General features: G+C 41.2%; 1 protein-coding gene across 2 annotated transcripts; it reads right to left on the reverse strand.

Annotated features, from left to right (window-relative positions):
• Positions 1-5,583: 5,583 nt before the first annotated feature.
• LOC128691646 (oplophorus-luciferin 2-monooxygenase non-catalytic subunit) lies at positions 5,584-19,752 on the reverse strand. Of its 2 annotated transcripts, XM_053780485.2 has the most exons (4): positions 19,028-19,752; positions 17,949-18,104; positions 10,831-10,935; positions 5,584-7,399 (listed from the first exon to the last, which is right to left on the reverse strand). In XM_053780485.2, exons 1-4 carry the CDS (start codon positions 19,665-19,667, stop codon positions 7,260-7,262), a joined length of 1,041 nt encoding a protein of 346 aa, XP_053636460.1. In that variant the 5' UTR covers positions 19,668-19,752; the 3' UTR covers positions 5,584-7,259. The 2 variants fall into 2 exon arrangements, with proteins under 2 accessions (XP_053636460.1, XP_053636461.2); XM_053780486.2 differs by lacking the exons at positions 5,584-7,399; positions 10,831-10,935 and adding an exon at positions 11,482-11,683.
• Positions 19,753-20,000: the final 248 nt, after the last annotated feature.

Consider the following 20,000-nt stretch of genomic DNA (forward strand, 5'->3'; position numbering starts at 1 on the left):
GTGTGTGTGTGTGTGTGTGTGTGTGTGTGTGTGTGTGTGTGTGTGTGTGTGTGTGTGTGTGTGCGAGTTTGTGTTCGCGAGAGAGTGGCCGAGTAAGAAGGCATCATTTCAAATCCTGAATAATGTTAAAATTAAAACTCTCATAATCCACTGCATATTCTCAACCAATATAAAAAAAATGCTAAAAGAAGAAAATAAATAATAACACAAGAACCTAACGTATACTTTCTCCAGAGAGAAATTTCTTAGTTTCTCCTCATGCAAAACACAAAGACAGTGGAGCTTTCAGTTACATGAAAGACAAAATAAATGACAAAAACCTTTCCCACTATCTTTTTATGAATGCAATAACTATTTTTTTGTGAAACCCAAATTATTATTATTATTATAATCAAGGGGAAGCGCTAAACCCGGAGGATTATACAGCGCCTGGGGGGGGGATGTGGAAGGCATTCAGGCTTAATTCGGGGAACTGGAGCACAGATCCAATTCCCTAAATCAAGAGCCCCTCACCAACATCAAGGAACCTTCCTTGAGGGGTGTGAAACCCAAAAACTTTTATTACATGCATTAAACAATGTCAATAACCGATATGAAATGAACTGGTTTTTCTAGAGCGCAATACTATTACGCCAAGAATAAGACTATAGTAATAACTAAAGCAAAACACGAGGTATGTTAAAAAAAACAGGTCATATGAAACCAATGTAAAATCACCTTAAGTTGTCGCAATGTATTTACAAATCTTTTACGAAAAACGTTTCTACATCTAAGATTTTTTCACGAAGAAAATACTGGGATCTCATCTTAGGAATCTTAGTTTTTCATGTGTGCGCGCACACACACATAAAATATATACTATATTATATATATATATACTATATTATATATATATATATATTATATATATATATATATATATATATATATATATATGTACAAAGATTGCGGCCAGCAGGATTCGAAGCCACGTTTGTTGCCGTCCACGAACGTGGTTTAGCCCCAAAAGTGACGACTTGAACCGCTTAGCTACAGATGCTTCAAAACGCTAGGCAGGCAAGTTACGAGCCATGTTTCTTCCTAGCGCCTGGCACACCAGTGAGCCTCAGGCATGATCTCCAGATATTTCATTTTCCTATGGGTTCTGACCTTGCGAGCAATGCTATGTCAATGTACCTCGCAGAACCAAGTTAATGTACATAAGCAGAAGGATCGCAGAATGTTGATTTCCCTGCCCAAAACCAACAGGATCCTTCATTATATACGATCGGCAAGATTCGATAGTCCAAGGTCTGTGTGATGAAACACTAAAGGAGTTACCACTGTAAGAAGAGCAACGGTAAACAAAATTTAGAACTGCTGTACTCGACCCTTGACCCTGATAACGCAACATTTACTTACCTTACTTTATTTGTGATATTTTCATCTGGTGTGGACATATAGAAGCAATCGTTACTTCCAAGAGGCTTCGGCCTCTTGAAAACACTGTAGTTACTCAAAAACATTAATTTTGTCCAAAATACTGTGGTCGTTTAAAAGCACGGAGGTCTTCCGAAAACACTATAATTATTTTCTCTTTCATTCTCATCATGTTAGTGGAGAATTTCTTAAAAAAGAATAAGCTTATTTAAAAGTAAACTTATTAATCACTTATAAAATCATAGTATAATTCAGTATATTCACTCAAAACTACTACGTACATGATGCTATAACCTTTTCTAAGATGCCAAATACATTGGCAAGTTTCAGTAATATTCACAGGAGAGAAACTTGTGTACTAACAAGAGTGACGAATGAGAGGTTGTCAAACGTCGCCCCCTTCCTCCCTCCCTTGTAGTCAGTGCAGCTGTGGTGGTGCTGATGGCTACTGCGACCACCCATCACCATTCACCATAATCGATGGTTAGTTCATTAATTTTTTTTTTATATTTTATTTAAAACAATACAATACATTAAATAGATAAAAGAACACATTATCAGGTCTTACACAGAATTATAAATTTCATTAACAAAGCACACAGACATTTAACTTTGTGCTAACACAAACTGTCCCTCATCGCCAATGCATTTTATTTTATTTAAAAGTACATCACAGCACATAAAAAATAACAAACAGGCTTTATCTGCCAACAAATGTAATAAACTTTCCATGGCCATATAATACCACATACAGATATAATTATACATCATGTAACAAAAATTATCTAATGAAAACACAAACAGTAACCAAAGTAAGGAGAGAATTGATACATACTTCCGTACTAACTACAACAAAAGTAAAACAAGATATTCTGTACTATGACTGAACGTCATAAGGTACAAACTCAAAAGGGCACAGTATGTTACATACCGTAGCCCTGCAAACTAAAACCCCCCCTTCCCTAGACAGAACCCCCCCTTCCCTATACAGAACCCCCCCCCTATCTGAAAAGTACAACTTAAAATCAGACCCACAAGAGTGCACAATAAATTAAGTTAACCCTAACACATCTATAATGCATATCCAAAAGTATGAATCTTACGACACGTAAGAATATGAAGCATAAAACACAATGATACATCTGTTCCCTAAACTTGTAATGGTAAAGGATATAACTGCCTCACGGCTTACAAAACAAACTGCAAGTGCAATAAGTACATTATGTAAATATAGAACAGTTTGATTTCTAACATTGGTTAGAAAGTATTTCCTATAGTCAAATTACATTAACAAGATCCGTCCACATCATAATCACATAGTATAATTCAGTACATTCACTCAAAACTACTACGTACATGATGCTATAACCTTTTCTAAGATGCCAAATACAGTGGCAAGTTTCAGTAATATTCACATGAGAGAAACTTGTGTACTAACAAGAGTGACGAATGAGAGGTTGTCAAACGTCGCCCCCTTCCTCCCTCCCTTGTAGTCAGTGCAGCTGTGGTGGTGCTGATGGCTACTGCGACCACCCATCACCATTCACCATAATCGATGGTTAGTTCATTAATTGGGTTACAAACCTATCGATTTTATGAGGGCTGTTAAGGTTACACGTAACCTGTTAACTATCAGTGATGAGTACTTTAATCTCTAGAGTAGATATTAAATTCGTATCGTATATATACTGATAGACACACACCTCACGGTATATATATATGTCGTGTGTCGGACCTGAGATATGGCTGTCACCAACTTTTCAACTAAAACACTACATTGACACCTGCTGCCCAGTGCTTGACCATTCTCTGTTACTGCCTTCTATTTGCATTATATGTAATAAGCTACATCTAGTATTATTTAATTAGAATGAACAATTATCTAGAAATTTAACCGTTTTTTGGGCAGTGTTACCAAGTAGCGGCTTAAAATAATAAAGCCTGGGTGGGTGGGACTTTAGGTTTAAAGCTTATCGATTACGCGACGAGTTGTTTTTATGTTGCATGTCACCTGTACACCACCACTCAAGAATAGTTTAATCCCTAACACAGGGATTAAAATAAACTTTCATCTCTCTCTCTCTCTCACTCTCTCTCTCTCTCTCTCTCTCTCTCTCTCTCTCTCTCTCTCTCTCTCTCTCTCTCTCTCTCTCTCTCTCTCTCTCTCTCTCTCTCTCTCTCTCTCTCTATCTCTCTCTCTCTTTCTCTCTCTCTCTCTCTCTCTCTCTCATTATCAACTTCCCAATCATTTTCTCTTTAAAATTAACTCCCTCTCTTTTTCTTTTCAAAACTGCGTATATTTTCGTTTCCCTGGGAGAGAGGAGCGGAGGTGTTGATGAGTCTGGGGACGGATGAGCAGACAAACTGGATTCCAGCCACAGGATGAAAATTACCGTGGCAGGTGCGGCTGCAGGCAGAAAGAAACATAGGTTTTCTAGGAGTCTTGGTTTCAGGGAGAAACCGGGGTTTCAGGGAGAAGCCTGGGTCTCAGGGAGAAGCCTGGCTTTAAGGAAAGAGCCTGGCTTTCAGGGAGAAGCCTGGCATTCAGAGGCGAGACGCGAAGATTAGCAACGTATTTTCGATGAAGATGATGCTGTCGTATGGCTTCAGAAGATGTGACCTTCGCGTTCCTTGTACGTATTTTAGCTTTGTGTATGCATGTATGTATGTATGTATGTATGTATGTATGTATGTATGTATGTATGCAGTTTCCATATAGATTTTTTAGTTCTACATTTATTTCTGATAAAGAAGTAACCTTTCTTCTCCACGTTCACACTAGAGTATTTTGTATGTCATGAACGTGTCTCGTCTGGCTCTTCCGGAGAAAGGGAAGGAAGGACGGATGGGGGAAGGGGAAGGAGTATAGTTCTTGCAATCGTTCTTCTACCTCGTACTTCTCAACTCAAGTACTTATACTGCATGCACCACTAAAATTAACCCTATAACTACTGCTACCACCACACACCCACAGCACCACCCTTACCATCATCACCATCATCAGCACTATGACCACCACCACCACACACCACCTCCGTCACAATTAGATTTTCCCCCACTACCCCCGCCCCCTCCATTACCTCTACCACTCCACCATTACCCCTACTATTCTCCGCCACAAGCACAATTACCACCTCCATCTTCACCGCAACCACCACCAACACCCCCTGCTACCTCCATCACAAACTCAATTACAACCACCACCACCAGCGCCGTCCCGACAAACATCAACACCGCAACTACCTCCACCACAATTACCGCCACCACCCACGCCGACACTATCACTCCAAAGGTTAATTGACATCCTTTGTTCCTCGTGCAGAGTAAATCGTCTCTTACACGAGGAAGATAACCTTTAGTAATGACATCAGAGGAGCAGCGAGCCTATTAGCTGCGGAATGTCTGAGGTGTGACAGTGAAACTTAAGTGAAGTGGAGAGAGAGAGAGAGAGAGAGAGAGAGAGAGAGAGAGAGAGAGAGAGAGAGAGAGAGAGAGAGAGAGAGAGAGAGAGAGAGAGAGAAAGAGAGAGATTACGCAACTCTGCTAATTAGGCTTATACAGGTATCTTTCACAGGTGTAACGCCTGTTTGCTTGCCTAATTAGCCGTCACAGTAGGTAGGTGTTATAGGCTGGGCTGAAAGCCTTGTGTATTGGATTCCGGTTTTCACATCTTACGTTTGTACTCTCAAAGAAAAAATGTATACATTCAAACATATATATATATATATATATATATATATATATATATATATATATATATATATATATATATATATGTTCATTTATTTTATTTATTTTATTTATTTATATATATTTATTTATTTATATAACCGTTGTAAAAAATACCATTTTCATAGACACTAATTAATTGTATTGATATATAAATCGCTTGTGAGGTCAGGACGAACAGGAGAATGAAATAGCTTGAGACCATACTTGTAAACCATGGCTTGTAAACCAGGCTGCCCAGCTTATGTGGCATTTGTGGCCGAGTGTTGAAGAGCATCACTTGGCAACCTTGGCAGTGTTCCTGTAGTGGATTTGAATCCTGCTGACCGTGATCTTTCTCTGTATATATATCTACCTGTTTCGTATGATTCTTCATCCATCATCAGAAATTTAAAATCATGCTATAATTTATTATATGTAAATAATAACTAGATGTTTAAAAGGCATACAACAAAAGCTCTTTATTGGTAAGACCTTTCACCTACAAAAGACTTTATCAACCACATAGAATATCAAAGATGGTGACATATGTACGGTGCTGAGAAGAGGTGGAATTAGGTGCTGGAGGAGGTTGAAGTTGGTTGAAGGAGGCATGTCCCATTCAAGACATTACTCGCAAGAATGGATTCAAGGTGGACAAATTTAGATTTACAAAGGATATAGGAAATCACTTAGTTAAACTACTGGACAATTGTAGATGAGTGGAGCAAACCTGAAAGTAGTATCACTGAAGCGAGAGCCTTGGAAAGGTGGGAGTGAGCTGGATATGCCTACCACGTAGCATGCGCTAGCAGGCCTCTTGTGTTTTGTGTCCCATTCGGTGTAGGTGAGGTGACTTGTCAGGCTATGGAGAGGTGTGAAGGGAAGGAGGGGGATTGAGGTAACGTTAGGCATGACCTGGATAGCCAGGTCACAGTACTGATTTTTTTGTTGTTGTTACGTCAGGGTGCTTGCCTCTGTTCTCTGTGACAAGTATAGTCGCTGCTGCAAGATATAACAGTCTGTCTCTGTTGCTTTCCTGGTACAAAAGAGGCGAGCGACGCTTGCTCGAAGTTGAGATGTGCGTGTGTGTGTGTGTGTGTGCGTGTGTGTGTGTGTGTGTGTGTGTGTATGTGTGTGTGTGTGTGTGTGTGTGTGTGTGTGTGTGTGTGTGTGTGTGTGTGTGTGTGTGTGTGTGTTTGTGTACCAAACACGCCTTCCTTGTGTCGTGCATCCTACACGAACACAGATACGCCAGTAGAATGGACGACATCACATCGAAGCTGATTGCCTTCCATTCTCCAGGCCCTGAATGACCCTTGCGGGTTTATCACTTTCCATGAATATAATAATAACTATTAAGGTATTAAACCCTCGAGTCTGAAGACACACGGCATATCCCCATGACTCAGATCTGATATACAGTATTTAGACTTTGAGACGTGATACCCTCTAGTCTGAAGATGTAAGACCTGATTTGCTTGAGGGGGAGGAGGAACACGTATCATTCAGGTCTAATGAACTAAAATGACGCATAAAACTCTCAAATCTGAAGGCTTCCTACTAGCAATAGTTCCCAAGATCAGTCGTAGTAGCAATAGTTCTCAAGAATAGTTATAATAATAAGTGTTCCCAGGAGTGCTAGTGTGGGGAGCGAAGGAGTTAGTAATAGTGGTCATCAGTAGTGATGATTGTGATAGGTTTCGTTAAACTAAAAACTAGCCTGAGCTTGCTACCACCTGCAGCTCACAAGACTGCCATCCCCACGAGCCCCTTTGGGGCGGGGCAGATGGCAGACCAGAGGCCTAGCTTCTCCCTGAGAGCCCCGTGAGGGCGGGGATTGTGGGTAGGCCTGGGGACACTTGGTCCCAAAAGATTAGGGGGTACTTGTACCTCCTCCCATGGGAGACTTAGGTCTCGAGACACTCCCCAGATAAGGAGCCAAGGCTGGGTCACCGCTATTGAAAAAGACCCTGGCCGGGGGAATACCGGCGAATAAACAAAAAAACAAAACAAAAAAAACTAAAAGCTACTAATAATAGTAGTGCTTAAATGTTTATTAGTGGTAGTTGCAGTGCTTAGTTTTGGTCATCAACAGTGTTGCTCGTGGTGTTCAACAGTTGCAGTGAAGTTTAGCAGTTCTCGTAGTCGACGGGGTCGAGTTCTGTCAGCCTCCGACCGTCGGAACAAGTGGAATAGATGTCGAAACCGTTTATCAAACTAGAATTACGCACAGCCCAGGCTATGTCACATCCACACTGGAGAGGGTTTCCTAGGAGAAGGGAAGGAGGGTCAGGGGTTACTGTTACCACAAGAGAGAAGGAGAACAGTTAAAGCTATTAATTAGGGAACACTTTTTCTACTGGACAAACTATAATGTAAGCCACCAAGTTGTTAGAAAAGTCGCTGTTTGCAGTGAAACTTGTTTACGACTCTTCGTCTAGAACTGTATTTCATTAAGAATCATTAAAATAATGATGCACAATACCGACGAGATGAAGAATTAAAAACAAGTCCTACACTTGGGTATTTTTATCAAGTATTCAAAAAAAAAAAAACAGATACTTGGCCATATAAGACAAACGAGCATCCTGAGGTCAGGCGCGAAAGAAGTCAAAAGTGGGTTTCGTTTGTAGGAAGTATTTTTATTATATAAGCCGTAAAAAGTATTAGCGTTGGGACTTAACATTGTGTACAGTCCCTTGTTTTGTTCTCTGAAGTCAGCTGATTTGCGGTTGCTTCCAGAATCCTGCATTTGATTTTGTCCGATACAAATGTAATGCTGCTCCATAGTTCATAATGTCTGAGTGAAGACTGGTGAACAATGCACATGTTGATGTGGCCCACCGTACAAGCATACTTGTGTCTTGAGGCGAGTCTGAAGCTCACGCCCTGTCTCACAGATATCAACTTTGCATCATCCTCTCCCAAGGTATGCAGTATATTTCAGCAGCAGAAGTACATATAGGTCTGGGAGATCTGGTATGTCTCTTGAGGTTCTGCTGGCTTCGACAGCAATGTTCGTGCTGGCTTTACGGAAAATGGGGTTGACAGCGGAGGTAACCCGTCCTGCAGGAAGGACAAGAGAAGGATAAGTGTCGACGGGTTTCTGGGTAGTGGAGCGGATGATCAAATCTTTCCTTTCGTAAGAGTGGCTGATGCGTAGTGAGCTTTTGGATGATGAAGGAGACAAGAAAAACCTATGATGACTTCACGTTTAGTCTTGGGGTCGTAGTGGTAAAAAACACTGTAACAAACCACGGAACGAATGGGGTTTGAACCCATGCTTTGTTTGCAATCGTGCTATTACGATTTCGTGAGTCATAACAACAGTGTAGCAAAACATCTTTGTTGATGAATTGCCAATAAACCCAGTGTTCGAGAGTGATTTCTTCCTCGATGATCACGTCAAAAAAAGGGCAACGCGTCATCTTTTTCTTCCTCCAAAGTTAACGGAATTTTTGTTTCTTCTGAGCTGAGTACGTCCTTAAATTGATGATGATTAAATTTTCTTAAAACAAAAACCAAGACGTTATCAACATTCCTCAGCCGTGATATGTTGCGTGAGATGATGCTCTTGAAGCGGACTTTCTCTAAATGTTTGTGCCAAATGATAGCCAAGAAGGCATTGAAAGACGAACACATCACCACCTTATATTTCTGTCTGTAAAAGTCATCCCGAAGGAGAAAAGTCTGAACCTAACACATAACTCGATGAGATCCATGAAGTCGTGTTTAGGAAGCGGATGCTGCAAGTCGCCAAGAATTACGTCGGAAAAAGTAAATAACCTGAGCAGTAGGTACCCGCGTTAAGAAGTGACGTTAAGGCTGGTGAGTTTTTTCTCATTTTTGGTGGTGACTTAATTCAGTCTGGAAAAGAATATCTCTGGAGTGGCAGAGATGAGAGTTGCTGAAGAAACCAAAGAATCTGGATGGGTATCTAACCATGACCCCCACCAATCAATAGGTGCACTGCCGATCCCAGATGAGATGGATCAAAAGGCTGCATCATTCTCTCCCAACCATCTTCCGTAATGTCAACACGACCATTGTTGTCGTAACCAGCAAAACCATCGAAGGTATCACCATGTCTCATAGACCCAAGAGGGCCACTGGTGCAGGGTTTGCAGCATTCCGAGTGAGGGAATGTAGTAAGGTAAAAATCGATGAGAGAGAGGGCGTGATATTCCGACTAGTAGGAACATAAATATGCTTGCAGGATGGACCATATTAACAGCGTATGCGTCGTTCTCCGCAGTCTACACCGTTACACCATCAACCATTGAGCAACACTGCAGCTGTATCAGGATGAAATCTACGGAAAGATACACAAATAACCCGCACACAGGAGAAAGAAACGAACTTATTACGACCTTTCGGTCCGACTTGGACCATTACCTGTATGACTAGTTAATGATTCAAGTCGGACCGAAACGTCGTCATAAGTATGTTTCTTCTATGTGCGGGATATTTGTGCACTATTCCAATCCCGGTATTGTGACTTTTTACACCCTAAGGCAGGTTTCTGGAACATCCCACTATTTATTTACATAACACTATCGAAAAAAAAACAAGGGAATGCACAATATGGCATGTCCTTTGGCTCATATTGTGCACAGTTTATATAATAAAATGCTTCTTATAGACCTGACCCATAACCGTCTTTTCCCTCCTCGCCTTCCACGTACATCGACACCTGTCTCTTACTATACTACAACATTGTAATAAAGTTGGTAGAATTACCGACAATATGTAAAGTAAAAGGACACAAGTGCAACTAATGTGACATTTTATTGTGGCAACGTTTCGCTCTCCAGGAGCTTTGTCAAGCCGTTACAAATAAGACACATACCCTCTGTGTCCATGTACTGTTTGTAACGGCTTGACAAAGCTCCTGGAGAGCGAAACGTTGCCACAATAAAATGTCACATTAGTTGCACTTGTGTCCTTTTACTTTACATACTACAACATTATTCTTTTGACCTCTCCTGCCCGATCTCAGTGTGTATATTTCCCTTATAAGACAGCTGTGTATTTTTGCATACTTCATAATATCCAGTTCTATACGAAACGTTATAAGAGAAGGCGTCGCTACAAACATAGTGTCTTTCTAAACATTATACATTGTACTGCAGGAGCGAGAACGTTATGCAACAACAGTCACTGATTCGTATCTTGTTGTTGCTACCTGCAAACCACTAGCCATTAACTAGCAGTATTCAAGTAGTTCTGTTCTTAAGTACGGTTTCTGTTTCATTAATATAATCTATCTGGCTTGCATTGACTATTAAATAGCGGCTTCATTCGTATACTTACTTGCAGTTAACATGCTCTGAATTAACCTCTGAATTAACGGCGTCTTCCTGGTTTATCAGTAACAATTAATATGTTGTTTCAACCTGCCATGGTTTCAACGTGGTAGTTAGTGGTAATCAGCCAGTGCTTTCTACTCTGCAGTTATATTTAACTAGAGGTTCAGACCCGGTAAATACTACATGGAAATAAGGTGTGAATAAATAACTGTGAGTGTTGTACACTCATACACAATTGGTAAATAGTAGCAGTGAGTTAGGTGTTTCTAGACTTGGTTTACACTCACCATAAGTAAATATTAGCAGTGAGTTAGGTGTTTCTAGACTTGGTCTACACTCACCATATAGGTAAACAGCAGTAAACTAGGTGTTTCTATTAGTGTACACTTACCGTAGGGGTCGATGTAACCTCCTTGGAGCAAAATGGGTTTCCAGATATTTTCTTCCAGTACTCTTAATGCGTTGTGATGTATGTAGATCCACCCGTTGACCAAACCTAAATGAAGACAGGATCAAGAGAAAATATTAATGTAAAACGCACATTCCCTGGGAAAGTCTGTTATATCAGAAAAAGAATCGCCTTAACGTGGGCTTGAACAGGTCTATACGATCACATATCTCCCTGTTTAAGACGATATATCGTCTATAAAAGACTTTATCTTGTGCGTGAGCATTATTTCATTATTTTAGTCGGTCGACTTCTGGCCAGTCAATACAGTATACATTTTGTTGCAGAATTATGATCTGACCAACAGATAGAATAGAAACGAATTCTGGTTGTTGCTCTCTCTCTCTCTCTCTCTCTCTCTCTCTCTCTCTCTCTCTCTCTCTCTCTCATATTTCAGACAGCTTGAGATACCAAGTACCTTATTCTATAAGGAAGCTTTTCCTTATTCTGTGAAGCTCATTCCTGTACTTGTTTTCTTTAGCTGATTGTCTCATCGGCGAGAGTTTACGTTCAAAGCAGTTTACTACAAATTCTGTGGGATAGTTACAATACTGGTATACAGTAACGAAAGGATGATGAATAAGACATTGGATATCTTCATCTGAATACTTTATGCCAAGAATGAGTCACAAAACAGATAGATGGCCTCGAAGAGAAGTCACTGACGCGCACTTCCGTGGGAAGAACCCTGACCGACCCAAACCAGAGGGAGAGCCAGCCACAAGCCCAGAGCAATCTCCGAGACACTAGCACTAGACTGTTGCTAGTGATGTGAACACTGCAGCATCCTTAGCTCCTGTCGGTATTATATACCAAGGTTTTAATGATACTTGTCTGACAGCGCAGGACTAAGGAATCTGGGTACAGAGAACATGTCCTACAACTTATTTGCTAACCTTTGGCCCAACTCGTGTGTATGATGTACTTCTAATAGTAGATTTCCCCAGCCAGAGACGTGACTACAGCTGCTCAATCTCATTTACCTCCAGCATATAAGAGTCCATCTTCCTGTGTGAGTTTGAAATTCATCAAGACTAAGGTTCTGAACACCGGCTTCCAGGCTGAGTAACTGATTGTCTCATAGTTCTGTATAGTTCTGCTAGGCTGAGGGACAGATTACTTAATCATCTACTGTCCCCAGTATCTATCTACACACACACACACACACATATATATATATATATATATATATATATATATATATATATATATATATATATATATATATATATATATATATATATATATTTATAATATATATGTATATATATATATATATATATATATATATATATATATATATATATATATATATATATATATATATATATATATATATATATATATATATATATATATATATATATATATATATATATATATATATATATAAATATATATATATATATATATATATAATATGTGTATATATATATATATAATATATGTATATATATATATATATATATATATATATGTGTATATATATATATATATAATATATATATATATATATATATATATATATATATATATATATATATATATATATAGGGAGGTACCACCTCTAGAACTGTCCTAGGGACCCTCATCCTCAGAGAAAAGAATAAACTTGCTTCAGGGAAAACTCAAGGTTCTCCCTGAAGCTGTTTGAGAATTTTCTCCTACCATCCCCCTGTATTTAATATATATTTTATTTAAAGACAAAATACATTGACAAAACATTCACAAAGATTCAGTAGGAAGTAAAACAACATAGGTAACTCAGAGCTACATCTAGAATACTTCGTCCAGCTCCCCGGCGGTGGGCCGCGTGCCCAGAATGCTGCAGGCATTTCCTCTCTGGATCGCAACACTGAGTCTCTGAAAGAGGAAGCTGTTCGCCCTTAGGTCCTTGGTTTCTATGATGAGCTTTTCACCAAGCTCTTTGAGGAACTTTAGAGCACACTTCCCCCATGCTCCAAGGGTCTCCGACCCTATTGGGATGAAGTTATAGCAAGGGGAAAGGTCTTCATATTTGCGGATCTTCTGGGTCTCCCTGTGGCTGGCAGCTCCACCCCCTTCCACTACGGAGTATGGCAAGTAGGTGTCTGTCAATGTGGCGGCACAGGTGTAGTCCCAGGCAATCTGCTTTCCATCCTTCCAAGCTAGCATAGTGACTCCATCAGGACACTTTTGACTTCCGTCAGACCTCTGCACTTGGGGTTCCCGTTGAGCTGGGCAAAGGGCTGTGGCAAGGCTTCTCTTTATGATGTCATTGACCTCCTCATGCCTGGCATACTTCCTTTCTGCTGTGACACACGAGACCATGAAGTCCGAATTGATCAGCTGTCGCCCTGCCGCAAATACACCTATGTTCGGTGAGGATGGGGGCGGCTAGGCGAAGAGCAACACCAATCCGAATGGCCTGTGGGTCTAGTCGAGTGCCCAAGGAGGAATTGGGAACACCTAACAGGAAATCTCCTGAGTGTGGTGCCTTCACTGTCAGGAGAATAGCTTTGTCCTTTCCTGAGAGCACTGTGTTGGCGATTTTTTCCATGATCGGTTTGTCCCAGTGGGACTGTTTGTGTTCTTTGGGAGGAGCTGGTCTGCTGGAGGAATCTGTAAGGGTGTCCCACCGAATCGCTGCTTCAGTAAACCTGGGGCCTTGAGCTCCTACCACGTTTCTCAGCGTTCGGGAACAATCTTCTTGACTAATGCACTGGAAGCCAAACACGAAAGCAACATGCGTTTTTTTGCGTACCCCTATACTGATCCCATTGCTGATCCTCTAGTGACAGGTTCAGTGCCTTCTTAAAGGTTGACCTCAGGAGAGCGTCATATTCGTCGAGTGTTGGGTTGTCAAAAGAGGGTGCACACCTCAGGAAGTAAGTGAGTCTTGGCATAGTAAGGCACCTTGTGAGGAGATGCAGAGCATCATGGGCATCAAGATCGCTTATTGTCTGCTCCATTCTCATCATGTCATTCAATTTGTCCTTGAGGACAGTGTCGATGGCCTGGTGACCCAGCGGTGCTCCCAAGAGGGTACTGTTGGATGGAGTGGTAGTAGAGACTTCTGGGAGGATTCTTCGCGCAGCATTGATTATTTCCTGGTTCACCATGATGATTTCACACTTGGAGGGATTGAGGATGAGTCCCAAGTCTTCTCCCCGTGTTTTCACCAGTTGTAGGTCCCCTACCAGGGACTCTTCAGTACCTGCCAGAGTGCCATCATCCAGGTACCAGATGTTGAGTTCGCTGCCTAGGCTGAAAGTTAGTTCTCTTACTGCCAAGCAGAAGAGAAGTGGAGCTAGTGGGTCACCCTGTTGAACACCCTCTGATGAGAGAATTTCATGTTCTCCAAACAAAAGAATTGAGGGTTTGCTGTAGCCGGCTGAAATGAAGGGAAAAAGACTGGGGGACCGATCCCGAACAGCTGGCAAGACAGCATCTCTCTTCACCATATTAAAGGCATTTCTAAAATCAAGTTTGACAACGGCCTTCTCTTCCGGTAGGTCCCTGATGTAGGCCCTTGCCGCACGAGCTGCGGCTTCACTACCTTGAGAGACCCAAAAGCCCAGTTGGTGTGGCTGAAGTAAACTGGCAGCTTCTAGGCGAATATTTCTTACTGCTGCTTTGGCAACGAGATGGCGAAGAGTGTTACCAACTGCAATGGGTCTGACTTCCCCATCCTTCTTCTTCAAAGCACTTAGTGAGGCTCCAAAAAAGAAAGGTTTAATTTCTTCTGGGATTCGCCCAGCCAGGCAGTTGTTGACGAAAGTTGTTAACTCGGTGAGAAGAATTGATGGAGATGCACCGAGTACTGGATTTACCATCTCTTTGAGGTGCTGAGGTCGAATTCCAGTGTAATCTCTTGCAGATCCTGCTTGAAATGACACAATCGCCTTATAGACTTCCGATTCTGGCAAAATTAATTGTTCAGTGATGGGGTCTTCCTCAGGGTTGTTGTTGATGGCTATGGTGTCCCTGGTTGGATGCTTGTCTCTTAGTGCTTGGGCTGTGGTCTCATCTTTGGGCGCTACAGTGTCGTCACTTGTAATTATTCTGATTGCTCCCACTGTGTTACCTTCTTCGATTTTTTGCTATATATATATATATATATATATATATATATATATATATATATATATATATATATATATATATATATATATATATATATATATATCTTTCTTTCAACATACCAGCCGTATCCCACCTAGGCGGGGTGGCCCAAAAGAAAAAACTAAAGTTTCTCTTTTTAAATTTAGTAATATATACAGGAGAAGGGGTTACTAGCCCCTTGCTCCCGGCATTTTAGTCGCCACTTACAACACGCATGGCTTAAGGAAGAAGAATTCTGTTTCACTTCCCCATGGAGGTAAGAGGAAATAAACAAGAACAAGAACTAGAAAGAAAATAGAAGAAAACCCAGAGGGGTGTGTGTGTATATATATGCTTGTACATGTATGTGTAGTGTGACCTAAATGCAAGTAGAAGTAGCAAGACATGCCTGAAATCTTGCATGTTTATGAGACAGACAAAAGACACTAGCAATCCTACCATCATGTAAAACAATTACAGGCTTTCGTTGTACACTCACTTGGCAGGACGGTAGTACCTCCCTGGGTGGTTGCTGTTTACCAACCTACTATATATATATATATATATATATATATATATATATATATATATATATATATATATATATATATATATATATATATATATATATATATACATAAATTGTCTAAATCAGACATAAAATGTTATCATTCATGAAATAACGTCATCAAAGGTCTGAGAGTAGGGTCGTTATCGCTTAATTACTGAGGCGAGAGAAGAAATATACTTGGCACTAGATCGCTGGACGGAGGTACGCCTGGTGGCAGACTCTCTAAGGCACGCCTGTCACTAGAAAGCATGAGGAAGCAATACTGCTTGCAAAAGTAGGTGGCCTGGTGCTAGACAGTAAAGTAAGGTAGGTAGTCCGGTGCTAGACAGTGTCATGAGTCAAGTAGCCTAGTACCCCAGGTAGCCTGGCTAGTAAGCCCATCTACTGATAACGATACAGTTGCTCCCACACACATTATCATCTGAATGACAACCATACAGTAGCTCCCACACACACTATCATCTACCTGACAACCATACAGTAGCTCCACACACACTATCATCCACCTGACAACCATACAGTAGCTCCCACACACACTATCATCTAACTGACAAGCATACAGTAGCTCCCACACACACTATCATCCACCTGACAACCATACAGTAGCTCCCACACACACTATCATCTAACTGACAAGCATACAGTAGCTCCCACACACACTATCATCTACCTGACAACCATACAGTAGCTCCCACACACACTATCATCCACCCGACAACCATACAGTAGCTCCCACACACACTATCATCCACCTGACAACCATACAGTAGCTCCCACACACACTATCATCTACCCGACAACCATACAGTAGCTCCCACACACACTATCATCCACCTGACAACCATACAGTAGCTCCCACACACACTATCATCCACCTGACAACCATACAGTAGCTCCCACACACACTATCATCCACCTGACAACCATACAGTAGCTCCCACACACACTATCATCTACCTAACAACCATACAGTAGCTCCCACACACACTATCATCTACCTAACAACCATACAGTAGCTCCCACACACACTATCATCCACCTGACAACCATACAGTAGCTCCCACACACACTATCATCTACCTGACAACCATACAGTAGCTCCCACACACACTATCATCCACCTGACAACCATACAGTAGCTCCCACACACACTATCATCCACCTGACAACCATACAGTAGCTCCCACATACACTATCATCTACCTGACAACCATACAGTAGCTCCCACATACACTATCATCCACCTGACAACCATACAGTAGCTCCCACACACACTATCATCTACCTAACAACCATACAGCAGCTCCCACACACACTATCATCCACCTGACAACCTCTGTTGATTTCCGAAAGGAGACCAGAGTCCTCATCACTTCCTTTTTCTGAACTACCATCATATAAAGAGCTAGCGATACGTAACCGACCTATTTCCTCGGATAAAACAGCTTTGGGAATACAAGAAGAGTTATTTCTGTTTTCATCATTAAGCCTAAATAAAAATTTCTGGGTAAACAATTTTAAAAAGACTCCCGATAAACATAATAATGCTGTTTTCCCTCCTATGTTCAAGAAAACACATTGATGTCTTATCCATAGGCGATGTTTTTTTTTTTGTGTTGCAGAATCCCGATTTTGGATATAAATATCGCTCTGCTTGGTTGGTCTGGTTTTCCAGGAAACAGAACAAGTGTTTCCTGACGCGGGTCTTAGTCATATGAAGACACACATCTGGAGCTTTAGGTCATCTCGTCGAGACCTTTCGCTGGTTTACCGGTCTACCCCCTTTAAAAATTAGGGCTTATTAGATATATCGCTCTGCTCAGAAAAGCTAAGGAAATACAAACTTTGCAGAACGTTTTATTAGGATTACGTTTTATTAATATTACGTTTTATTAGAATTACGTTTTATTAATATTACGTTTTATTGTGATTAATTCTTCATCTTGATTCGCAGGTACTCTCTCGGCCCGGGTGTCTTCCAGATGGTGACCCGGCCTTGGCTCCCTGTCTAGGGAGTGTCTTAGACCTATGTCTGCCATGGGAGGAGGTACAAGTACCTCCTCATCTTCTGGGACCAACTGCTCCTAGGCCTAGCCCCATTCCCCGCCCTCACGGGGCTCGTAGGGAGAAGTTAGGCCCCTGGTCTGCCATCTTCCCCTCCCCAGGGGGGGCTCGTGGGAATGATCGATTAGGATTACTTTTTATTATGATTATGTATTATTTATATTACATTTCATTAGGATTACATTTTATTAGGAATATATTTTATTAGAAATACGTTATATTAATATTGAGTTTTATTAGGATTACGCTTTATTAAGACTGCATTAAATAAAACTCTACACAAAGCTAAACTTACATTCCTAGTTTTCAGGCCATTGATGGTCTGACCAATGTTAAGTCTCACCTGGAAATGCATTGGCCTGGACGCTCCTTAGTGCGTTGTAGCCTAAGTCGATCAAGCCAACTGAAGGACTGCACTGGATTGCCTCTTCCTCCAGGTAGGTGATAAGGTTGTTTCCAAGACCCAGCACCGTCAAGTGTTCGAGCTCAGCGAAGGTGCCTGCGAGGAGAGATGCAATTCTGTATGAAATTAAGATTTTTTTTTAATATATAGCATGTGATTGTCGGATCGAATACTATTTGAGGACCACTTTTTGTCCGCGATCAGAGAGCAATTTTCCACTGCTATCAGCTATCAGCGAACACTCTTTCTGCTATCAGGTAACACTCAGTCCCTCTGCGACAAGAAAGCTCTCTCGTTTATTTTATCATTTTTTTATCTATTTATTTTAGGGACTTCACATTTCTAACCTCAGCATCACAAAGACTCTGCCTCGCCATCTCTGAATAGCTTTATATAGCAATAACGAAGCCTCAGCTGAACGACAATGTCGTTAACACGCTGGCTTCATTGCTCATTTGTAAGTTTGTAAGCTTTGTTAGTAGACTGATTTATTGTAAGACTTGTTTTAATGAAATATTTGCGTTTTGATGTTAACGAGCTGTTCTGCCTGATAAATGTTGTTTTATATTATATACTGATAATGGGGCTTGGAAGTCCGAAAATTATGAAAAAAATAAGTGAAGATGTTTATCACGGCTTTTGCATTTCTGTTCCTCATGCGGTTAAGATTTCCGAGTCACACACACACACACACACACACACACACACACACACACACACACACACACACACACACACACACACACACACACACACACACACACACGCACTCAACACAAACTAGTATCGTCTGTAACCTAGAGATTTCTACTCTAGCTTACGTAAAGCAAGAACAAATACATAACTCTCATTAGACTGATAGAAACGCAAAGGTTGGTAAAGTTTATCAGGAAACAGTGCAAGTGTTTCCTGACGAGGATCTTAGTCTTATGATGACCCACATTGATGGTAGGTTTACTATAAGGTTCATGAGTAGATACGCTCGTTAATAGACTGAGAAAATAAGATAGTTTTCATACCTGAGTTCACCACGGAAATCTTTGTGGAAGAAAGGTGGATATCCTCCAGAGCAGGAGTTCCGAAGAAGGCGTCGTCGGGCAATATGCCCAGAGGGTTCTTAGAGAGGTACAGCGTCTTCAGCGTGGCTGAGGATAGTGTGGGAAAGCCTTCAATGTTGTTGCTCCTCAGATCCAGAGAGATAAGCTCTGTAAAGGACTCCAAATCAGCGAAAGGAAACGTTGAGATGTTATTGTAGTTGAAGACCAAGTGAAGGAGAGTGGAGGAGCTGCCGGATAATGCACCTTCTTCAATCGCCTCCAGTACTCCTTGAGTGATCCAGATTTCCTGAAAGGATGCCTCCCCCAGATCACCATTCCGTAGCAATTTCAGGTTTGGGTTAGAGTTGATGACAAGTCTGCGGAAGCTTGTGGACGGGAAGTTTGCTTGAAACACAGCTGCTAGTTCATCCTCATCCAACACAGCAGAACAGTCTATGTCCAGGGTCTCAGGGTTCACCTCATAGCAAACACACGGAGTGATGTCCTCTTCGGCTGGACAAACTACGTCTTGAAAGCTCATGTAAGCGCTCCTGCCCCCTCCTATCCGTCCTCCTAGAGTAGGGCTTAATATGAACAGGAAAAGTATAAAGGAGGATTCCATATTGAATGAATTGCGTCAGAACAAGATCTCCAATGCCTTTGACAGCCTTAAACAAGATCTTTAGAGCGTCTGATGGTTCATCAAGTCTAGCACCGACTGATATTATTCTCAGTGGTGGGAAAAACGCCACCTGTTTCTATCATATTGTTGGGCCTTGAGTGTGTGAGAGGTCATCTGAAGATATATGGAAAAGATAGCGAGGAAAGCGAGTGAGCATGGGAAAGAGATGATGGTTAGCCGTGATGATAAGCCACGTAGCAACACAGGAGTCACTGACAACAGTTCACCCTACTAAGGAATAGAACGTGAATGGGAGATACCAACACTCATAGG

This window comes from Cherax quadricarinatus, chromosome 26, assembly GCF_038502225.1.
Source record: "Cherax quadricarinatus isolate ZL_2023a chromosome 26, ASM3850222v1, whole genome shotgun sequence".
Classification (NCBI taxonomy): Eukaryota; Metazoa; Arthropoda; class Malacostraca; order Decapoda; family Parastacidae; genus Cherax; species Cherax quadricarinatus.

Excerpts from the sequence above, each read along its gene's own strand:
- LOC128691646 (XM_053780485.2), bottom strand. The coding sequence starts at position 19,667 with ATGGAATCCTCCTTTATACTTTTCCTGTTCATATTAAGCCCTACTCTA. Across the intron at positions 18,105-19,027 it reads GATTTCCGTGGTGAACTCAG|GCACCTTCGCTGAGCTCGAA; the intron begins GTATGAAAACTA and ends CTCTCCTCGCAG. Across the intron at positions 7,400-10,830 it reads AGGTTACATCGACCCCTACG|GAAACCCTCTCCAGTGTGGA; the intron begins GTAAGTGTACAC and ends CCCTTCTCCTAG.